We start from the raw sequence: 24438 nt of genomic DNA, 5'->3' as shown, positions 1-24438 counted from the left end.
AACTGGCTAGCTCTGAATGATGAAATCTGGACCTGAGATCACGCGCACGTGGCTGTCGTGTATGGTCCGACACCCTTCCGTGCTTCGGCCGGCCCTCAAATCTAGTTACTGCGCAAGTGCAGGTTTGTGTGTGCTGGGGGGAGATGAGGAGCTGTCAATCAATAGTAAGGAGGCGGGGGAAACTCTGAAAGGCTTGAGGAATGAAGATATGACTTATGCTCATTAGCATAGGGTGCTGGAAGACTAAAAAAACTAAATACTACAGAGCCACTTAGAAGATAATTATAGGTTACATAAAAATGATTTTTCACCCACTTCCACCAGATATTGCTTGTTTAATAGGTGAAAAGCTGGTGACAGGTTCCCTTTAATCTATACAAACCTTACATTAGACAATGACACCGAAACTTAAGAACTGTTGAAATTTGAGAGAAGACAGTTACACAATCCATTACTACCCAATTCCATATATGTCATTTAAAATACACTTCTAGATGATCTATTGAGGCCATGTTGCTACAAACACTAGAGGTGAGAGATTGCGGAAGGATTAGAAGGAGCCTATCCAATTCTTAACACAAACTGTAAAACGAGGAGCGGCTTCTCCAATTGATAGGCCCCATCCACCCATCGCGTTTCAAAACACTCTATAAATTGTGTGAACGGTGCGGGTGATGAAAGTGATCTGTATGCGAGGGCAAAGTCCAATTAATTTACGAGTGACAAGGCGACGTAAGGTTACCGTGTTGTAAAGTCATGTAGTTGTAAGACATCGTTATTGGGTAGGGCAGTAGATGTTCGTGTTGCGAGCTCAACCATGTAACACCAAACACAAGAAATACAGGTTTACATAGTAAAAACTTCAAAAGGAAAATTCCCACACATTTTTATTAGGCCCCATGTCCACAACCGTAATTTTCATACGCGATCACGGATGAAATTGCAGACCCATTCATTTCTATTGTCCACTGACACCTTTTCGTATATTTACAGATGTGTGCCAGAACGTAGAAATGATCCACAAAATAAAGAACACTTCCTTTTCTTGTCCGCAATTGCAACACAGACTCGCTCATAGAAGTCTATGGGCGCTTCAGCAATTGCAGACAGCTGCGCATCCGTAGCCTTCAGATCCCTATTTGCGGACAGTAAATACTATTACAATCGTGTTCATAAGGCCTTAGTCATCTATTATAGATGTGTCCAGTTTGTACAAACCTGAGTAATGCAGATAAACAGCCCACCATGATCAACTCTTACTGGCAAGAGAACTGCAAACCAAGCCCCTTATTTCCCACTCAGTCACCCTGAGAAAACGAGCATCTTGCCACGATTGTTTTCGTGTGCCGTCCATGTTTTGTTTTTTTGCGGACTCATACATTAGAATGAGGGAGAGGGACTGAAAAATACAGCCAAGAATAGGACCGGTTCTATAACTTGCAGAATGGACACATGGATTTGCAAATATTATTATTTTTTTTTTTTTTTAAAAAACGATCGTGTGTATGGTTCTATAGAAATGAATGGTTCAGTATGATATCTGCAGAAAAAAACAAAATGGATAGGACACAGAAGAAAACATGTTATGGACTACTGTAGTGGCCCCTGTCTAGCCAAAGTGTCGCTATTACGTGGCAGAATAAACATGCCAATGTCTGGTTTTACCACAACTACAATAATTTAAAAACTAAATTAATCTGTAAAACCCGTTGCAATTGATTGTCCTCTAGAGCGGAAAGTAGTGCTAGATGTAGATCTTGGCTTTAGCGGATAGGGTACTGCTTAGACAAAAGGGGATTGTCACTGATCAGATGAGGACTCTTTCAGTAGACTTACAGGGGTGGTGCCAGTCATCTGTATCTTTTGTTACCACATGAGTGGGGGATGTTACAATTGGCCAGCCTTCCTTTATATACCCTCCCTTAAGAGATCGTTGGGTTAAGACCCACCAACAAAGCAGGTGGCAAAACACGTGTTGGGGGATCAGGGTCCCCCTTTTTTGGTCTGTATTCTGCCCTCCCTTTTGGGCCTGTCTAGTCTAATGGTTTTCCCTAACTCGCCACTTGTCACTATAGGGCTACTGCATTCATTGTTCGGGCACGTGCCCTTGCTGGATTTACCTATGCATTTCTTTACCTAGGTGGTTTTTTATTATTTACGTATGGAGATCCTTGCTTCATGGGTTTGTCATTCCATTTTATATCTAATAAAGAGGTTATATTTTGCGTTATACTGGTCATCCTGCTTGTATTTCGTGATCTGAATATTTGATGTTATTCAGGTGCAATCATTTATTGGTGATTTATGAGTCCTCTGTTGGAGGCAATGTTATAGTGACAGGTCAGAAGTTTTGATCAGGGGGGGGGGGGGCAGGAAGTCTGAGCTCTTTGACCCGAGACCCCCACCAATTGTTAAAACAAAGCGTTCAGGTGAGCACTGAGCTGCTTCTTTTCTGATCGGCTTTCCTCAGAATGTCGAGCGAGCGGTGTATGGACTTATAGACTTTTTATTGAGCTGTACACCACTCGCTCACCTGAACGCTTCTGCCACTTCGTTTTAGTGATCAGTGAGGGTCTCAGTGCTCGGACCCCCACCGATCAAAACTTCAGATAGGTCAAAGGTTTTTTGAAAGTTGAATTACCCTTTAAAACAGGACGTAGGCCATACGTGGGCAGAGCGGTTTCAGCCCTTTTGGGCCTCATTAGCAGAGATCAGCGGTCTGCAAGGTAGAAATGCTGTTAATGTAGACTCCGTATTCCAGTGATGCGTTACACAAACACAAAAATATTCTAATAATTTCTATGTATTGCAATATTTGTTTTACTTGCAAACCCCTATTTTTTTTTTAACTTGTTTAGTATAGAACAAATATAATGAACATAACATAACAGTTATACAAGCATTCAAAATCTGAACTCCAGTATGTAATGTACAGATTTAAAATATTTGCACATAACCAGAATTATGCATAAATCTTTATTAAAGCAACATGACAAGTGTGATTCACAGTGATATAAATCGCTTGAAAATGTACTGTATGCAACATTAGAAACGGTGGCATGGAAGACAAAAAGGAAGGGACATACGTAAGAAAGTGGAAGATTGGGACCTCCTTAAATAGGACTTTGAAAGTTGTGGGAAATAAAATAGACATGGATATCGAGACATGCTCATCAAAATAAGTTATAATTTATTACAATGAGCAACCCCCTCACATTACTTGGAGTAGAACCGAAATTAAACAAATGCCATTGTTCTTCTTACAAAAATAAAACCTGTTCTGTAAGCACAAGTCCATTTTAATTTTGTGATTCTAAACACTCACTGCTGAAAAATGCTATACAGGCAATTACAATTCCCATTTACATTAAGTGCTTTACCTGCAGTTCCAACCTATACCACTAAGTGGGGCTGTGTCCTTAAACAGGACTAGTTGCAACGTTTGGACAGCTCAGTTCTGCTTATGGAGTCTTCACATACTAGGAACAGTGATATGTTTAATAAGGATTTAAGTTGTGTGCATGTCAACCACTGCATTAAAAAAATGACAGTGCTTCCGACTGGTCACATGATATCTTTCAGCAACTTTTGTACAACACGTGATACGTCAGTCGGTAGATATCTAAGTAAATGTTATACAACCGGGAGAGTCACATTGACTGATTCGAGATGGATATCTACTTTTGTCTTTTTTTACACAAAAGTTTCTAACATTGCATATTGTTTCTGGCGAACACGGTACTACACTATTTTTTTACTGTAATTAGAGATGGACGAAAGTTGCGGCGTGACCCTGACACACCGGGCATTATACTTGATAATCTAATAGAATTAAAAAGTATTACCCTAACCGATAAAATCTTCATTAAATTGTTTTCCAGTTAATGTTCTGTTTAGGCCTAAACCGTGATCCAGACGATGTGGTAAAAATTCAGACGTGGGTCAGGGATCAAGCGATAGGAGTCTGCAGGTACCGCACAAAAGACAAAAATCGAAATACTTTAGGATATTTAGGTATTAACTGACTGCCTTGAGGGATTTTATATTAGAGACTTCTGATCCTCTTCAGAGACTTTTACTTTGTCTCGATCCCAGTGGGCGAACTACATAGAGCAAAACGCAACTGCAGCTCAGACGCACAATTCTTAACTGAAACAAAAGTTATACACAATAGACTATCTAACAGGGGATATCCAGGTTGGTCTTTAGACAGAGCTGACAAAATAATAGCTGAGAAAAGTAGAGACACCCTCCTGTCCCAAAACAAACATGTAAAACCAACATCTAATACACCCACATTAGTCTTACAACAAACTAACCAATTTAATAGTATAAAAAGAATTGTGAATAAACACCTACCTATGCTCAGAGAAGATCCTGCTCTAGATGACATCCTCAGGAATGGATGTAGAATAGTCCCACGTAAGGCTCCATCTCTGGCCACGACACTCTCTCCATCGTTTTTTAATCCCATCAAGACAACTAGTTCTTGGTTAGAACAAAAAGGATTTTTTAGATGTGGAAATAATCCATGTAAAGTATGCTCATATGTGATACCAAAAAAGACATTCACAAATTCAACCAATACTGATACACATCCCATTAAAAATTATATGAATTGTAACACCGACTCGGTCATATACATAATTGAATGTACATTGTGTAATCTGAAATATATTGGATGTACAAACAGGAAATTTAAAATAAGAATTCTTGAACACCTTGGCTACATCCGTAATCCAAATATCCTCAACACATCAAATGTAGCAAAGCACTTTATAACTCAACACAATAGAACAATTGATGGTTTTTCCTGTTACGCGATCGAAAAAATCTATAATCCAAAAAGAGGCGGTGATATTAGACATATAACACAAACAAGAGAAGCCTTCTGGATCTTTAGTCTCCAAACAAGGGTCCCAAAAGGCTTAAATTTGAGAAAAGATCTCATGTTCCACTACTAAACGCAAAATGGTGATATCCTCGATTTCACTTATAACTGGCAATCCAGCTCTAAAAATAAACAGTGAACTTATATGCCAACTAAATATTTTTAAATATACTCTAGTATTATAGTGACAGAATTAAAAATTAAAAATTTCGATCCAAAAAGACATAAATAATTTAGATCAACGACAAATAATAAACAAGAATACATTCATAACTGTTCCAAATAACACATAAAAATACCATGTTATCAAATATAATATAAACAACGAAAAATAAAAAATAAATAAAAAATAATAATGAAATCCGTTTACGTTATATTCAAACAATATACCACATTAATTCATAAACTGTTATGAATTATAAATGTCTAAAGAAATAATATGGACTGGGAACCACTTCAAGGATTATCCTTATAATATCCAATAAAACATCTATTCGCTCACTTTGAAAAAATTAAAAACTATATATATCTTCTTAAAAATGAAACTGTCAAACGTATATGAATACATCAGGATATATACAATTAACATCCGAATATATATACAATTAATAAGAGGTTCCCGTGTTCCATGGGAAATGTCTGAATTTTTCCAGAATTTTAACTTCAATAGTAATTTTAAGATATTCCCGCCAATTCACACACAAAAATCCTTATAAAAAAAACGCAAAGGGAAAAATAAAAAATAAAAAATAAAAACTAACTAACAGGGAAAAAAGGTAAAATAATAAAGTAACCTTAAAGAATACCCGAAATTGGATAATCAAAAATCAATGTATATCAAGAAGTCTAATACCAGTGTACTTTTTGTTATTTTAAACGTACGTCTTTCTCACATTAATACACAATCCATTGTTTTTTCACTCAAGTAAACAATAGGCGTTTCTTCACCCTTTAAGCCAGCTTTCTAAACGTATTTGCGTATCTAAAGTCACTATATTAGGACATTTCTATTATAATCAAATATCGCAATAAATATTATATACTTCAAACACAGTTACCGAAGAGGAACAGCGATCTGATGAAAACTGTTGAGCTCCTTTCTATTTCTGTTGGAATTTAAAAAAGAAGAAAATTAGAAATATTAGATATTACTAAGTACACAGATCGTTTTTTCTGACATAGGATCTTAACGCTCAACAAGTAACACCTTATCCATACCTTACTCAATGGAACTTGGACAGTTTTTTCCAGGTGTTAAAATGGAAGATTGCGTTCCACGGGGCTCCTCCCTGTTCCTTCGGCTCTGAACCGCAATTAACTAATTACATACAAGACAGACTGGTTATAAAAAGTGAAGACTGCACAGTCAGACTTATCATAAGCCATGACTAAGGACCTGGAGAAGGTCAGAAACGCGTAGGCTACCGCCTATACTTCTTTTTCCCTCTGCTTTTGGACAATACCCACTTGTCACCTCAACTACTTCACGTAGTCTACCTACCACGATTTTAATGAAGACAAAATAAAACTTGGGAACAGATTCCCGTTTTAACTAGACATCGTATCTACAGCGCTGGACCCAACCCTCCTGTTTTTGAAGTATTTCTGACGTGTGCCGACACGAGGATCCGTGTGCTGAATTTCTTGTGACAAGGTGAGCTGGAGGATTTTTTCCACACTTTTTTCCTGTACTTTTACTAGGTACATTACCATCATTTTGGGTTTCATCAAAAATGGACCTGGCAGAGCAGCGCCATCTAAAGACATGTAACCATGAAATTCTAGATTTATGAAGGCAAATCAAATGACTTAAAAATAGTAATTGTTTGCATCCAGTGCTGTTCATTTCATGTTTGGGCATATAATGTCATAAATCGGTTGTATCTGATTTTTTTTTACCTTTACCGTGTAGTAAAATGTTCAGAGGACTTTAACCAATTTTTGGCTAATTTTCAGTTATAATGTTTGTTTTGCCCTGAAATCCAATTGTTTTATTGCCCTATAGAATATGAAGCAGAATTAAATTTTATACTACATGTACAAAATAAACAAAATCTATATGGACAACGATGTCCTACAAACACCTGTGGTCATAGAGACATCTCCTGGTTCTTAGAAAAGGGAAGGCCCAGTACCCCCATTGTATATTTAAAAAGGTAAGAATTTGATAAGAGGATTTCCAAAATATTTAAAAAGTTTGTTATATGGATTTCTTCTGATCACCTAGAGCGCCCGATTGTCTTCATGTAGACCAGTTACTGCACTACGTATGGTCAGTTTAAGATTTCTAGGACGAATATGTTCCGTGCATCATACAAAACACTGCAGTCAATGGAATAATTTATTGAATGCTATGGACAATCCTTCCACATACTGTGGTTGGTGTTTAGGGGAGTGTATAAAGACTTCCATCAAACGGTTTTGCATAGATACAATCAAGGACATAAAGGGACATACACAATGGAGAACCTCAGAACAGCAATGGGATGGATATAAAACCGTACTAAACATTCCACAGTTCCTGTTACCTATACTATACATGGACGTCTTCCTAATTGCTATCTTTGGCCAACATGTGGGTTTCTTTAAGGGTTATAAAAGAATGTGTTTTAGGCTATTAAACATACCACTGTTATTAGTTCATTAGTTGCCCTTGAGAGTTTGAGAAGAATAAAAAAAAAGTTAACAATGCTTTAATGACTCCCTAGTGTGAATAAAACGTATAGCATTGTTGACATTGTGCAGTCACATTCTCACTACATTAAAATAATAGACATTCTCCTACATAAGGATGAACAGTTACTGAAGATTTGAGCTGTGTGCTACAAAACATTAAATTAAAAAAAGTGTTCCTCTTTATAATGTTCAGTATATATACACAATACAGAATAAAACGTGAAACCAGTTTCTCCAGTAGTATAAAAGTCCATGCCCAGCTACCACTTTTCAATTATATGGCTCATGTAGTCTTCTGTTGGCCAGTGAACTTGGTCCTCTGCCTCTTCCTTGGCAAAAGCCTCGTTGGACCGCTGGAGAAGTCTTTCTACTCGATTCTTCTTTCGTTGCTCCATTCTTTCTACTTGCCTCTTGAATTGATATCGCTGTTGGAAGAGGTCCTTTGCATAGTCGTAAAGTTGCATGTCAAGTTCGTTAAGCTCCTCGATCCTTTGGATAGTGCCATTGTCCAAGTCAACCCCACCTGCCCGGGTGTTGTTGTATTGCATGAAAGGTCTGATAAACTTCAGATTAAAAGTTCTCTCAAAGAGATATTGAGTCTTTCTCTGAAACTCTGTAAGGCCAAAAAAAGCCATATCCTTCAAGTTCTTTTTGGCGCTTTCCAGAAGAAGCTGAGCTCGCTTCTTATCAGGAATAAAGGACAGATTATAGCATCCTACAAGACTGAGGTCCGCCAACATTCTAACCTGGCGATTGTTGGCCAAATTATAGGGACAATCCATAAACTCCTGCAAAGTACACCCTGACCAGTCTGTGCCTTCATAGCAGGATGGCAGTTCCTCTGGTGTTGGTGTCCTTCCATCACACATGTGAAGTGAAGTCTTCCAGGTGGCCCCTCTTTGCACATGTCTCCATTCACTAAGGTATCTAGAGACGGGATCTCTCAACAAGGTAATATAATAAAATTTCCTGAAAAAGAAAGATTCAGAATATTAGTCTATAGTGCATCTAGCTGCTACGGAACACAAGATGTTGTCAGATATCAATGTTGTATACCTATGTATGCATTTTTTAATAATTTTTTTTTTTAACTCGCAACAAGACAACCGGAGAAAAGTAGACCGATTGCATCTTGCGAATGAGAATTTTGGCCTAATTTATTTGAATGCTCCCCTTTGTAGTATGCTTGTTGTAAGAGGTAAGGTAGCGCACGCTCCCAGGATCCTTTGTGTGAACACGCGACACCCCCATGTGCTGCTCGGAGCCAGTCTGTTTAGCTGCCACTATTTTTTTTCCAACCTACAATTAAATCTTGGTTCGTCTCCCAGTAAGGCTGGTGTGTAGCTGTGATTAAATGAGCCATGATACTCTTCTGCCTTTGAAGTGGAAAGGTAAGGAAGTGAATTTTACACTGGATTTTGCAGAACTAACTCAGTTATACAACAGTCTAAGTAGTGGAGTGTGGTTTATTGTGCATCTACTCTGCTTGATGAATGCATAAAGGTGTGCAGAACCCAGGCGGCTGAAACAGCTCATTTATCAGCATCCAGCAGAGGAAATTTAGGAGGAGGGGGGTTTCCAGAGGAGACGGAGGGAATTAACCGGCACGTTCAAGATTAACTACTCCGGCTGCTACATACAGAACTCCTATATTGTACTCGGGTGTATAAGTCCATATATCAAGGGACATCTTTAATACTCATGCACACGGCAGAACAGAGATTCTCCCCCCTAGAAGATTTTAAAGGAATACACTTGTACGTACGGTGTCCGATGGAGAATGCCATGTTTTCTTCCAGGTTCATACGGAATCCGTCAGAATTTTTTTCCGTTAGTATACAATTGGAGGAAAATGGAGCTACAGTAGAGGCCTCATGTACCGCTATAGCCGCCCTATTATGACCATGATGTACAAAACAGCCGTGTGATGACTGAGGTTTCATCACATTTTCTTAGTACAATGTTTGCAAAACTGGAGGCAGAAATGTAAACCATACGCATTTATACTCCAGTATGAAGTATGATATTTCATACATGAGTTCCAATATACTTAAATTATTGCTTCAATGATTATATTACCATTTAGACGGTATGTTACTATTCCACCTTTCCAAAACGTATCATGCCTGAAGTTTCTCTGGAGTCATGCAAATTCGATTAACAGTAAAAGGTCATACATTGACCTTTTACATCATCGGGTTTCTAGATGAATTCCCCCTAGTGAGCCGACGCGTTTAGTTCCACCTATAGTATCATATGTTTTTTTTCTGAGACTTGAGCATTAGGCGGGATTGTCCACAACATAGCGATCCATATAAAAATCGGTCAGGATTAATTTTACTGAGCTATTCAACAGCCGAGCGGCTTCTATACGTCAATTACAGCATATGCGAACAGCAGAGTCAGCAGTCAAATGCAAGGACTCCATGACAAAATGTCACTTCTCTTGGGGTTCCGTCAGTTCCATTTGTCAGTCAAGTCACTTCTCTCTGCTCAACCATAGCAACATGGAATTAGTGCGCTGGCATATATTTAACGGTTCTAGGACCTATTGACCTCATAAAATATACATTCCTGACAGTGAGCGGCTTACAGCAAATGGTTAATTGTGGGGAATTTCTTATAAAAGGGTTAGCCATCCATCTTCACCCATTACTCGATTAATAGACATATTTCTAAAAAGGAGTATCTTTAATAATTTAGATATTCCATAAATATTTCATAAGAATATGGTGCTCCAACTCCTTAGTACGGAGCACCATCTTCTGTTACTCCACAGACATCAGTCTGACAGAATCCGGACCCTTCGAAGGGAACTACATGGGATTACAAGCATCCCTGTGGATTCCTTCTAGAAGTTAGTAGTTATTTGGTGGGAGCTTTTCCCGCCAGTTGCAGGGCAGACTGAGCAGTCTGCCTGGTGATAACCGTCATTGGGCCACAGATGTAGTAGTAGTCCGCTGACCCGCAGTTAGAATAAAAAAACGTAGGAATACGTGGTGGTCTTCGCAGACCATCTGGTACATTACTATGGAGGTGTGACGCTGCGCTGCCCTCCTTACTGTTCAATCTATGTTGTATTTATTGTATTGTTTTAATGGTCACAGCCTTTTTGATGAAAAGGGATAAGTCACTCAGTATTATGAGTGGACATATTGATTTGAGGTAGGCTTGAGCTTATGGCTAAGCCGGGGTTAAGTCATGTTAATAAGTTTTTAATCATCATAGTTTAATCGTTTTGTTTGTCAACTTAAATGAAAAGGCTGCGGCCAAATTTTACCACCATACAGTTTGTGTCTTTCCTTATTTATATATAAAAATGAAATTTAAAAAAAAATGGGTTTATTATAAAGCTAAGTTTAGAATGGTATGTTTTGTAACCCAATTGCCTTCCTGTTGCCCTCCCCATGGCGGTGTTCTGTATGTGGCCCCTATTCATACAAGTAGGAGACAAATACAGAAACAAAAAAAAAAAAATACTACTACATTTTTTATTTTTTTTAAGGACAGCCTAAATTTTTTTTTTTTTTCCCCTCAGTATAGTTGATAAAGCTACACCGCTAAGTTGACTCTTTCCACCACTCTATATTTGTCTCCCACATAGATACATACACACATATATACAGTGGATATATAAAGTCTACACACCCCTGTTAAAATTGCAGGTTTTTGTCGTGTCAAAAAATCAGTACAAGATAAGTCATTTCAGAACTTTTTCCACGTTTAATGTGACCCATAATCTGTACAATTTTATTGAAAAACAAACTGAAATCATTTAGAGGGGGAAAATAAAAATAACAAAACTAAATAATGTGGTTGCGTAAGTGTGAAAACCATCTTATAATTGGGGATGTGGTTGTATTCAGAATTAGCCAATCACATTTAAAAACTTGTGTTAGTCAGAATCACTTTAAATAATGGCAGCTGTGTACCGAGTAACCCCTTATAAAGTTCAGCTGTTCGATTAGGATTTTCCTGACATTTTCTTTGTTGCATGTGACAGCAAAATCCATGGTCCGTAAAGAGCTTACAACACATCAAAGGGATCGGATTGCTGAAAGGCGTCAGTCAGGAGAAAGATACCAAAGAATTTCCAAGGCATTAGATATACCAGGGAACACAGTGAAGACTGTCATCAAGAGGTGGATTACATTTGGCACAACAGTGCCATTACCAAGAACCGGACGTCCCTCAAAACTTGATGAAGAGCCCAGACGAAAATTGGTTCAGCAGGCAACCAAGAGGCCTACAGCAACATTTAAGGAGCTGCAGGACTTTCTGGCAGGTACTGGTTGTGTAATGCATGTGACAACAATCTCCTGTATTCTTCATATGTTCGGGCTGTGGAGTAGGGTGGCAAGACGGAAGCCTTTTCTAACTTCGAAGCCCAGCTATGTTTTGCAAAGACCTACATCAAGTCTGCCAAAAGCATGTGGGAAAACGTGTTATGGTCTGATGAGACCAAGGTTGAACTTTTTGGCCATAATTACAAAAGGTATGTTTGGCGCAAAGCCAACACTAGACATCACCAAAAGAACACCATACCCACAGTGAAGCATGATGGGGGCAGCATAATGCTTTGGGGCTGTTTTTCTGCAGGTGAAACTGGAGCTTTAGTCAAGGTGGAGGGAATTATGAACAGTTCCAAATATCAGTCAATATTGGCACAAAACCTCAATACCTATAGAAGACTGTGAAGACAGCTAGTATATCCAGAAAATAAGCGACACATAGCACTAATTACGCACCATGACAATAAAAAATAAACTTTATTATATTGCACATAACAGCATATTGGCCATCACAAAGATAAAAACCATAATACACACAATTTAAAAAGGAGAGTGTGGAGAAACAGCGTAAATAGTCCCAGTTATATGCTACCATAATATGAACATCATGTGATGTGGTATAGTACAGAAATCTCTATCCAAAAGGATATATCATAAGCCAAATAATTAAACTCAAGAACAGAAAAAGGTTCTAGATGTATTATACACCTGGCCAGAAAGCACAAATAGGTCCAAAAAATGGCCCTATTAAATGGGCTAAGAGAACTGCACAAACCCGTGGATTGCATGATGGACCACAAACGAGAGATCTCCACACAGATCGCCCCCAACGCGCGTTTCGCCGTCAGCTTTCTCAAGGGGTACTTATATTGGCACAAAACCTGCAGGCTTCTGCTAAAAAGCTGAAGGTGAAGAGGAATTTCACCTTTCAGCATGACAAAGACCCAAGACACTGGCTTCACCAGAAGATCATCAACATTTTGGATAGCCCAGCCAGAGCCCAGACCTGAATCCCATTGAAAATCTGTGGGGTAACCTGAGGAGGGCTATACACAGGAGATGCCATCGCAATCTGACAGATTTGGAGCGCTTTTGCAAGGAAGAGTGGGCAACAAGTTAAGATGTGCCATGCTGATAGACTTCTAGCCAAAAAAGACTGAATGCTGTCAAAGGGTAATTCAACAAAGTATTAGCTTAAGGGTGTGCATATTTATGCACCACATTATTTTTGTTCTTTATTTTTATTTTTCCACCCCAAAAGATTTCAGTTTGCTTTTCAATACAATTGTACAGATTATAGGTGACATATATATTACAGAACGGTCTCCCTATTCTTCCTCTAGAATCTAACCCAGGCCCCTAATTTTGCATTATCAATTTTTTAAATGTCTTTAAAAAAAAAAAAAAAAATATGTTTTCCCTCTGTATAGACCATACGTACATAATAATTACCTCACAACTGGTTTGGAGATCTCCAAAATCCGTTCTCAGGGACTGGACTTCCACAGGAAGTATATATTCTACCATTTTGTTGGGTGGTTGGTATGAATTCTAACATAGCCACAGTGACTATCCCCAAGGTAAGAGTCCAGGGGAGAGGGAACACGACCCAATATTTAAACTATTAACCAGTACCAAAATGAGGTTGCAGTTGCAGTTTTGTTCTCAGCCTCCGTCTTCCAACCACAAGCATGTGCTTGGTTTGCCTTCAGTTTCCTTTAGTTACCACTCATCTCCTGGAGATCAGCTTAGCTGGCATTTATTATTGATACCAAGGGTTTCGGCGGCTGATCGAGATGAATGTCATCTGCTGTGGTAAACTAATCTTGGTTCATATTTCCCTGAATACTCCTATGTCACTTCAGCAGAAAGAAAAAAAAAAATCCCCATTTGTCTTTGTAGACACCCATTGTGGTCATATGACTCAATATAAAAAATAAAATAAAAAAAATGCCATATAACCACAACGTGTGCATATACCCCAAATCTATTCTGTTGAACTGGTTGACACTCCGCTTTCAAGAAACAGATGTAACCAAGAAACAGCTGTGGCCACCATTACTATTCCCAGACTCTTAAAAGTTTATGTACACCTTTGCACAGGTTTTTGTTTTTTGTTTTTAATTGCATTGTATGCTTTTTGCTAAGACACATTGCTAATTGGTCTTAACTAAAAATAGTCTACCGTTTGTCTTCTGTACCTGCAGTGTATGTCAGTACATGGCCAGCTGTTTTCAGTTCTCCCTCTAATCCGTCAGTCAGCTCCCTGTCAGCAAACTCAGCAGCTCCTCCTTTGGAGACTTGTGTATGAGCATTTAGTGTGATATCTGCACATGTGTCAGGTCCTACTCACTGGTGTGTACAGTGCAGATGAGAACGGCTTCTGAAAAACTGAAGGGGAACGATTTTCTCCTCTTCACTGAGGACTACAGTGCATGCCCAGCGATCTCTCCCAACCACAGATAACTGGGCATGCACAGTGCAACATGTCCCCTGTGTTAGTAGAGCGCTATAGCGTAGGGACAAGATCGTGAGCAGGGGGGAGGGGGAGGAGGATGAGAAATACATAGACATGATGTATAACTGTGTGGGCATGGTTACGCAAAACAGCCTCAGGACCAGCAGAAGGGAGGGGGAGAGCAGAGAGAAGGCTGTGTTCGTGCATGAGAAATCCACACAGCCAGAGAAGAGAACACGTGACGAATGCTGGGGAACGCCCTTAGAGAAGAGGACACGTGACCAGCGCTGGGGAACGCCCCTAGAGAAGAGAACACGTGACCCGTGCTGGGGAACGCCCCTAGAGACGAGAACACGTGACGAATGCTGGGGAACGCCCCTAGAGAAGAGGACACGTGACCAGCGCTGGGGAACGCCCCTAGAGAAGAGAACATGTGACGAATGCTGGGGAACGCCCCTAGAGAAGAGAATGTGTGACCAGCGCTGGGGAATGCCCCTAGAGAAGAGAACACGTGACCCGTGCTGGGGAACGCCCCTAGAGACGAGAACACGTGACGAATGCTGGGGAACGCCCCTAGAGAAGAGGACACGTGACCAGCGCTGGGGAACGCCCCTAGAGAAGAGGACACGTGACGAATGCTGGGGAACGCCCCTAGAGAAGAGAATGTGAGACCAGCGCTGGGGAACGCCCCTAGAGAAAAGAGAATATGTGACCAGTGCTGGGGAACACCCCTAGTGAAGAGAACACGTGACCAGCGCTGGGGAACACCCCTAGAGAAGACGTTTGAATGACGAAAAGGTTGCAAACTGGTTATGACAGCTGCTGGAGCCATAAAAAGGAAGGCTCAATCCATAAAACAGATAAGTGCAGCTTTTTTTTTTCTGCAGGGACTTCATGCATGAAAAATCAATATACATGCATGTTACGACCGTTTCCATTGCCTTTAACATCATATAAACAATACATCCTCCCAACTTCTGTATAACCACCCATGTAGGATATGTAATGAGGGTGATGTCACCCAGCTTTCCAGAAAAAGGATAAAACGAAGAATTGTTTTTAAAAGGTTGACTATTTTCTGCAATCCATTGTAAGTAATTTAACATTTTGTATTTGTATTTTATAATATTTAAAAAATTCATCTCCGCACCTTAAAGCCATTTAAAAAGTATATGTGGATAAATCTTGGCTGGCCCAGCCTCACATGTGCTGGTTTCTGAAGCATTGGTAAGCATGCCACTGGTACAACCAATTAAGAGGTGCCTACATTTTCCTAGGTGAATACCAGTCCACATCGACTGAGAGAAAAAAAACGCAAACTGTTCTACAAGTGTCAGACAACAGCTGTAAGATGACCAGGGAGTGATTCAAGGTCATGGTAATGACAAGGTAGCCTGCAAATATTCGGAACTTGGCAGAGACATTTCTATTTGAAACCAACCAAATCAATTTGCTCAGTTGGAAAAGTAGACATAACGAACGTCCTTTGTCTGCGTGTCCTTCAAGAAGCAACTAGAACCACTAGGGTGTAATATGTCCAGCAGACTCTACCATAAAACGCTTCCAATTCCTGTAATGACTAGAATGTAAAATGTTCGGGTATGTTCACACGGGCGGATTAGCTGCGGATTTTACACATCGGATTTCATTGTGGAAAATCTGCAGCTTATTACAGAAGCAGCAGAGTGGATGGGATTTGAACAAATCTCATCTACATGATGTAGAAAAAAAAATCATAAAATGACCTGCGTTTTTATAATCTGCAGTATAAATGTTGCAGTTTTCCCCAGTGAGTTCAATGGGGAGACAAAAGCGGCAGCAAACGTTGCTATTTTGGCAGCGGAATCGCATATCTGAGAACAAAAAACAAACAAAACTCCTTTTTCAAAAAAAGTCTATACTTAACCCCCTGGCGTTGTCATAGCGATGGCTCCTTGTCATCCCAGGAGGCCAGGCTGCATGAAGAACAGTCGGGGAAACATTCAATCCCATGTGACTGCTGCAGCCAATCACAGGCTGCAGCAATCATACGGACTGCGGTGTCATCACAGGAGGCCAGAGTGCACGGAGAACAGAGGGCCGCGTCGCTACGTCAACGAAGGGAAGTTTTGTTTGTCCGCACTAAATTCTGCACCACAACTTGGTTTTTCAGTTGGAATCCCCTGCAGGTACTAGGTCGGTGTGAACATATCCTTAAAGTTAAATTGTAAAGCTAGCTATGGACACCAACATTATGGGGACCCCTGGCAATAATCTGTCAAACGTCCATCATTAAAAGGATCATTCTATCAGCTAGGAAATTTACGCTTCTATTAAAAAGGTGGTCCACTTTTGGTATGCTCATAAACACTGAGGCCTCATGCACACGACCGTAGCCATGTGCACAGCGTGATTTTCGGGTCGGCCGGCCACGGAGTGTCAGCCGCGAGAACACGGCCGTAATAAGGCTTGCCCGTTCTTTCTGCGGTACGGTCATGTGCATGGCCCCATAGGAATGAACCGAGCCGCAATGCTCCCGTGAATTTTCGGGGGAATTGCGGCCGCAAAAGCACGTTCGTGTGCATGAGGCCTAACTTCAGTGCAATTTCAAGTTATTTAGTGGTTCCAATTGCAACTTTTTGTACACCTATATTTGGATTTCATGAAGTCAGAATTTACAATTTCTGTATAGATTTAAAGGATATCAGACCAATACACAAAATTTTGATTGACTGGAAAGTCTATGGTAATTAAAAAGTTTTAAGCCAGACCAAATTTGGTGCAAACATCACAGATTCGTACTCACAATCGATGGGTTGTGTCGGCATTATGATCTATCTCCGGTGTCTAGCAGTATGACAGACCATAAGAAGTGAATAGTTCAGAAGTTGCAATCACAGTAGGTGTTAATTATCTTATTTGACTCCGCAGACCTCGTTCACTTACAACAGTAAGTAAGAACAGATGGAGGACGAAACATTTTTCAACCCACTATGTGTAGCCGTCTTTAGAAATAAACAAATGGAGGGGGTAGAGGTCAGTCCTCTAAAGTTAATTACCCCTCAAGTGTGAGAATATACAAGCTTGTGCTGAAGACCACTGAATACCACAAGTCCTTAACAAGTACATTTCTAAAACCCACCATTCTTGTAGAGTGGAGATCGTGGACATGACACGGAGTAGACCGAAAATGCCGCAGCTCACAGCAAAACGACTGTCAGAGGAATACCTATGAATAAAAAACCACCACCAGGGACTGGAGATCATTTGTCAGTTGCCTGTTGACCCATTATCTCCTCATAAAACTACACATTAGTCTCGACAGTCAACATAAAAAAAGTAAAATAGAAAAATAACTTGATGACCAAGCATGAAAGGGAGAAAAACAAAAATCTTAACGCTTATAAGACACATCTGTGTGGCATGGCATTGACTTAGGACTGGGCAATTATGACCTAAACCAAAATCACGATTAATTGAACATGTAACCTCGATTACGATTATTGAACGATTATTTAGACCACTCCCCTTTTGCATGCCACGCCCCTATTTGCATGCTACGCCATTGAATATTTATCCCCCGAGCCTGCTGTATACTACTAGTATACGGAAGGTTTAGAGCCAGGGGGTATACATACAGCATATATATTAGTATACAGCAGGCCGGCTCAGGCGGTATATATTATATACAGTAGTATACCATTCCACTAACACTTTGCTGAGGCATCTCAAACTCAGGTTCTTCCTGACTAGTGTGTTCTTAATCTTCGAGATCCTTCTACCCAGCATCAAGAAAAGTACACAAACATTGAAGAGTAACAATTTATAAGAGGAATCACAGGCCTAATTCATATACAGCTCCCGTCACCAGAGGTTTTCAGGCCGCGCTCGTGCGCAATGTCAGCTGCCTCTCTGCTGCGGCGGTCCCCCCCCCCCCCGGACAGTCCCCATACTTTCTGCATTGTTTCATCAGCTTCCTCTCTGATGCGGTCGCCGCTCACCCCCCCTCCCCCAGATGGACCCCATGTTTTTTTGCTGTGTTTTGTTAACAAAGCAGAAAGCATGGGGACCGTCGACAGCAGCGGAGGGGAAGCTGACGGAACAAAGCAGAAAGAATGGGGACTGTCCGGGGGGGGGGGGGGCTGAGTGGCGACGGCTGACCAAAACAAAGTGGACTTGCTGTAAATAGTGCCATGCGCTGCTCGTGTGGGGGGTGGGGGACCACTCTTGGCCTATCAGTGACTCGAATTGAATAGCATACAATTACTGACGGCAGAGGCTGGGCTGCATGTAATAATCGAACAAACCGAAATGCGAACAGGACGTTGGTTATCTGCGCTGAATTTTGGTTATTTTTCAATTAATTGCCCAGCCCTACATTGACTTACATATTGGGTACAATTTTCCGTAAGGGCCAAGTCCAGGCATAATCAGAACATTGGGCCCTTGAAGCCTCAGTCTAGTATGGCTGTTAATGATGGAGACACTATGTTGTTGTGTTTACTTCGGTTTAGTTATTAGGCTGAAGCAATCTTATACCTCACCTGAAAGGTATTTCCGCTTGATCCATCCTCACTTTGTAATCTTGCCCCTCCACCTTTCTCCTTAACAAACAAAGTGTGTATCACCTCGCGCACCTATCGTCACGGCCCATAACACTTCTACATGAACGTACCATCATGGTCTTTGTGAGGGCTCAGCAGAATTAGAAGAATCAGGAGGCGGATGTGCCTGCTGGTGCATACTTGGACTATTTAGTGTGTTTGCACGTATAAGAACCTTTCATTAATAGTTGTAATGTCTGTCATGCTACCGGAGTTTCCTTGAAAACGAAAAAAAAAAAAGGCAATAAATTTTTATTTTTTTAATTCACAGCCTCTGCAGTAAAGGACGAAGTAAAATTCCAATTCATATAGGTCAATCAGCAAGTGAAGTGTTTTCAGAGCTTTAGAAGGAAAATCCCACAGAGACGATCACACCCGGAGTCTTAATTATGGATTTAGCGAAAGCCAGATGTCAAAACATAGTTGTGAGATTAGATTATTTCTGGGAAGAAAGTGCGTCCAAAAAACAAGGGAATTCAGGGCCAGTTGGCTTGGACAGCCAGGGATGAGACGAGCCGGGTGTGGAACAGGACAATAGACAGTGCTGGCCAAGGGCTCCGTGCAGATTTGCATGAGACGGCAGCACTGAGAAGTTCCTCTATGGAACAACACAAGCAGCGATAATATAAATGAAAATTAAGTGGTTCAGGATACTATGAAAAATGGCCAGAAGTACAGAACTGAACATGGAGACAGCAAAGCACAATCTCCTCACTCCAAATTATTGCATAGTATAGACGCGAGATAATAAAATAGTGCAGCCAAGATTCTCCTTCAGCTGTTGATAAACCTATTAAAACACTTCTCGAATCTGTATAATACGATTTACAGCAAGTGACAGGCAAATCTATCTAGGGAGCAAAAAAGAGAAGAGTCACGTCTTTGCAGAGAATAGTATTTGCATAGGTTATTGTGTATAGGCGAAGACGGGTGATAATTATCACATTGCACAGGAGCTGAATGCTCAATCGGCCGACCGTCATCGGTTCCGAAAGCACCATTTCAAAACATTAAACCTGTTACAGGCTTTAAGCCCTGTTGATTTCAGCAGACATTGTGCGATTTCTAGGTACTGCCCTGCTAGGACCTTCCTTCTCAATGACATCACTATATTACTACTTGGCTCTCGCTATACAGGTCTCATTCCACCAAACCGGAAGCAGATGTGGCACTACACCAGCAGGGCATTCACACGTAATATTACATTTCTTAAACTCTTCTCCCTCCTCCCTTCACGTCTCTGTCATAATCACATAAGCTTGTCGTCTGAGAAAGGAGACTGTATATCTCATAGCTGCAGTTCGGTCTTTCCAGTTTAGAGGGGTATTCAAATGTAAAACATTTATGGTATATCCACAGGATTTGTCATAAAATGTCTGATTCGGGTGCCACCTCTAGGACCCGCACCTATCTCCACCCCATCCGGTGAGGAGACTCTGGCATTTAGCCGGAGAACAAGTAAAAAGTGGTAGCCGAGAATACGGAAACAGCTGATCCAAATGTGAAAGACTGTTACCATAACTCTCATAGAAGGGAAGTCTAATCCTGGCCACCAGGCAGGACGGGGTCTTACTACCCACCATTCTGGAGATGATACAGGTCCAATCTCTAGGATTCGCACCTATCAGACATTTTTATAATGTCCCTATCATTCATTATCAGGATGCTGACCAGTTGTCTGTATTTACTCACATCCTGCTTCAGATATTTGATAAGTCGCATTGTAACATGAAATCAACTCAAAGACAAAATAGTAGTAGATCAATTCATATTAGAACGCTATATTTCTGACTCAAAAGAATTAAACACAAACTGGAAATTTGCCAACAAGTGGTGTTATGAGGACACAACAAAGGAGTTCTACCCCTGTAGCAGTCTATGTAAATCCCAAGTGACCCATGCAAGTAAAACACAGTAGTTAGAGGTACTACGAAAAAGCATTCCCTCTAAGCTTCATTACGAAGGTAAATATTCTCCCACATCCGCCCCCGTACGGGTGATGCCGTTTTTACATCCATTATAGTGCCCCTAAATATCACCTGTAAAATATTAGTCCTTGAGTCGTCATTTATCAATTTCTTCAAAATTCTAGTCAACCGTTTCTGTTGGTGGTCAATTCATTTGGCAGCCAACAAAGCTACCACAGGTGTCGTCACACAACTTTTTCTAACCTAAATGGAAAAATCGGCCTGAATAGGTAGTAATGCAGCCATTACTTTGGTAAAACTACCTTGTGTAGCAGCAAGACCATTCAAGCTGGGTGACAACCTATGTAGGTGCTGTTCTGCGTGCCATATTATTTGTCACGCAGAACAGATATAACTAGTAAATGGCTAAATAGAAATGTTTGCAACCTGCCTGGAGTGGACGACTCAAATACTTAAAGAGGCTCTGTCACCAGATTTTGCAACCCCTATCTGCTATTGCAGCAGATAGGCGCTGCAATGTAGATTACAGTAACGTTTTTATTTTTAAAAAACGAGCATTTTTGGCCAAGTTATGACCATTTTCGTATTTATGCAAATGAGGCTTGCAAAAGTACAACTGGGCGTGTTGAAAAGTAAAAGTACAACTGGGCGTGTATTATGTGCGTACATCGGGGCGTGTTTACTACTTTTACTAGCTGGGCATTCTGATGAGAAGTATCATCCACTTCTCTTCAGAACGCCCAGCTTCTGGCAGTGCAGCACTGTGACGTCACTCACAGGTCCTGCATCGTGTCGGCACCAGAGGCTACAGTTGATTCTGCAGCAGCATCAGCGTTTGCAGGTAAGTAGCTACATCGACTTACCTGCAAACGCCGATGCATCTGCAGAATCATCTGTAGCCTCTGGTGCCGATGTGTCCTCGCTCGTCTGACACGATGCAGGACCTGAGTGACGACACAGCGTGATCTCTCGAGAACACGCTGTGTCTGCACTGCCAGAAGCTGGGCGTTGTGAAGAGAAGTGGATGATACTTCTATGCACAACGCCCAGCTAGTAAAAGTAGTAAACACGCCCCGATGTACGCACATAATACACGCCCAGTTGTACTTTTACTTTAAACACGCCCAGTTGTACTTTTGCAAGCCTCATTTGCATAAATACGAAAATGGTCATAACTTGGCCAAAAATGCTCGTTTTTTAAAAATAAAAACGTTACTGTAATCTACATTGCAGCGCCGATCTGCTGCAATAGCAGATAGGGGCTGCAAAATCTGGTGACAGAGCCTCTTTAATGGGCAAATGTATTAAACCGTATATTTCTGAATAGTACATATATTAAGTCACTCAAACTGTGCTACAACAGTCTAGAGAAGATGCAGTAAAAAGAATAATCTAGAAATATTGATGTCCGCCGTCTAGATGGGTTAAAGGTGTAGGACGACATATAGATCATGGATCGTCCATGAAGACGGGCCACTCCTAGTACAGCGTATGCTAGATCAGAGAAGTATTTATATCAGAGACGCGGAGCAAGACAGCGAGTCTCCACTAATGCTCACAATGTGGTCGTAGTCTTAAATATTTAAAAAGTCTCCGGACAAATGGGCATCTTAAGACTAAACAAACATATCATGACATCTACCCACAAAAACAGACAAAGGAGAAATCACTCTGCCATAATCCCTGGTACGGCCAAGAGCGGAGGTAGACGTCTAAATTCGTCCCAACATGCAGACCATCAATTAGCAGTCTCAGGAATTCCAAGAATGAGCAAGTCATCCATCATAGAAATCTCAGGCACTGTAATCAGATTATAAGGAGGCACCTTCCCCACGTGGCCCGCAGACATAAGCAGAGCCCCCATGTATAATATCTGCTGCAAACCAAAAGAGACTAAACTAGAACAGGCCTTCATTTGTTTAATTCTCGAGCAATCCAATAAATGGGATTTTGTGGTAAATTTTTGTATAAAATGTATTCATCATCCATATTGGATAAGAGCATTTCCATCTATAGTGTATTAATTATATTCTGTTCCTTATTAAACAGCTCTCAAGATTCATCACACATTTTGTAATAAATTTACACGTCGCCTTGCAGAACGGGAAATCTGTCACCCACAGGTCTGCTGTAAACTACAGTGACATCTATGCCCTTAATTGGATTATTCAGTAGGAGCCAACTACATCTGCCAAAATTAGATATTTCAGATATTTGGTTTGCGAGCTAAAACTATAAAAAGGTTATACAGGGCATAACAAGACATTGACTCTTCATCTACAGAACACTTGAAGAGGAGTATGGGCTGTGAAAACAGGCGCAGATCAACGATTATCGATTATGTATGGGAAAAGAGTAGGGCTGGGCGATTTTGCCCAAAAATAAAAACTAGATTTTTTTTCAACACTTTGGGCGATTTGCATCTCGATTTTCTTATTTTTTTGCATAGATATTTAAAATAAAAATGTCTTTATATAAATAACGAATATAGATCGCTATAATTATTGTACGCAAATTATTGTACACAAATTGTCTGCAAATACAGACTAGCGGCCATTTTATTGGCCACGTAAACAAACAGATCAGCCGATGAATGAGCCTTTACACAGGGCAATGATTGAGAACGAGAGTTCGTATGAATGCTTGCCCGATCATTGACCCATGTAAAAGGGTCTGAAGATAGGAGAGGTGGTGTAGTAGTGCCACGTAGTGGATAATTGAACCACCAGCGCATCTCACAACTTTTGGGGACCATTTAGTGGGTACAATTAGAGACTGCTCTTAATGAAGGAATCATCCCCATGTATTTTGTATTGGACAAGGAAGCTACAGTTTCACTTTAACTATATGAATGTATTTTACCTCATCATGGAGAACACTCAAACCATTTATTAAACAAGAGAACAGATCTTTTTTTTAAATATATATATATATATATATATATATATACACACACACATATATATATATATATATATATACACACACATATACACACACACACACACACACACATACATACACACACGATCACCACTAGTACTAAAACCGTTGTCAACATTACAATGTATGTTTGTCACATCCGTAGGTTGCTGAAGATTTTCAGGCTTGGGATTGAAAAGGTTGATTTCTATTCATGGAGAGCAGGCAGAGATCTTGAAAATAGTAAGGAATTGAAACACAAAAGTGTTTTAAAAAGTGGTATATCTTTTTATTATAGATTAATGCTTTCTTTGCATAAAACCCTTTGACAGAGGACTACAAATCAGTGGCAAATATTCACTGGTGTCAGTAGGGACTCTAATCAGTTTGCCCTGTGCGGATATGAAGACTGCTTAAAAGAATGAACCAAGACTGTGCACGGCGGCAGGGGCGCAGACAGGGCATGTGCCCCGGGCGCAACTAAGAGGGAAGGTGGGGGAGGGGCGCCAGGGCCGCACTGTCCCTGACGGCATCTATGAAAGGCGTTGATTGGCAGGGCAGAATGACTTGCCCTGTCAATTAGCGCCGCCGCTTGCGTCGTTCAACCACAGCAGACCTGCTTAGAAGAGAGAAGGTCTGCATTGCCACTGGAAGACGCGGGAACAGGATTAAGGCGAATATGTGAGTT

At 40.6% G+C, this 24438-nt stretch overlaps 1 protein-coding gene across 1 annotated transcript in view; it reads right to left on the bottom strand.

The window, feature by feature from the left end:
- Nucleotides 1-6587: 6587 nt before the first annotated feature.
- HS6ST1 (heparan sulfate 6-O-sulfotransferase 1) overlaps nt 6588-24438 on the bottom strand; it is a 113676-nt gene continuing 95825 nt past the window's right edge. Inside the window, exon 2 of the mRNA XM_075861162.1 lies at nt 6588-8536. Coding sequence (XP_075717277.1) covers nt 7828-8536 — 709 coding nt within the window. The 3' untranslated portion in view covers nt 6588-7827. The remainder of the gene's footprint in view (nt 8537-24438) is intronic.

Source organism: Rhinoderma darwinii, chromosome 4, assembly GCF_050947455.1.
Source record: "Rhinoderma darwinii isolate aRhiDar2 chromosome 4, aRhiDar2.hap1, whole genome shotgun sequence".
Classification (NCBI taxonomy): Eukaryota; Metazoa; Chordata; class Amphibia; order Anura; family Rhinodermatidae; genus Rhinoderma; species Rhinoderma darwinii.
The sequence above is the reverse complement of the archived record's forward strand: the minus strand, read 5'-3'. Positions and strand labels throughout refer to the sequence as shown.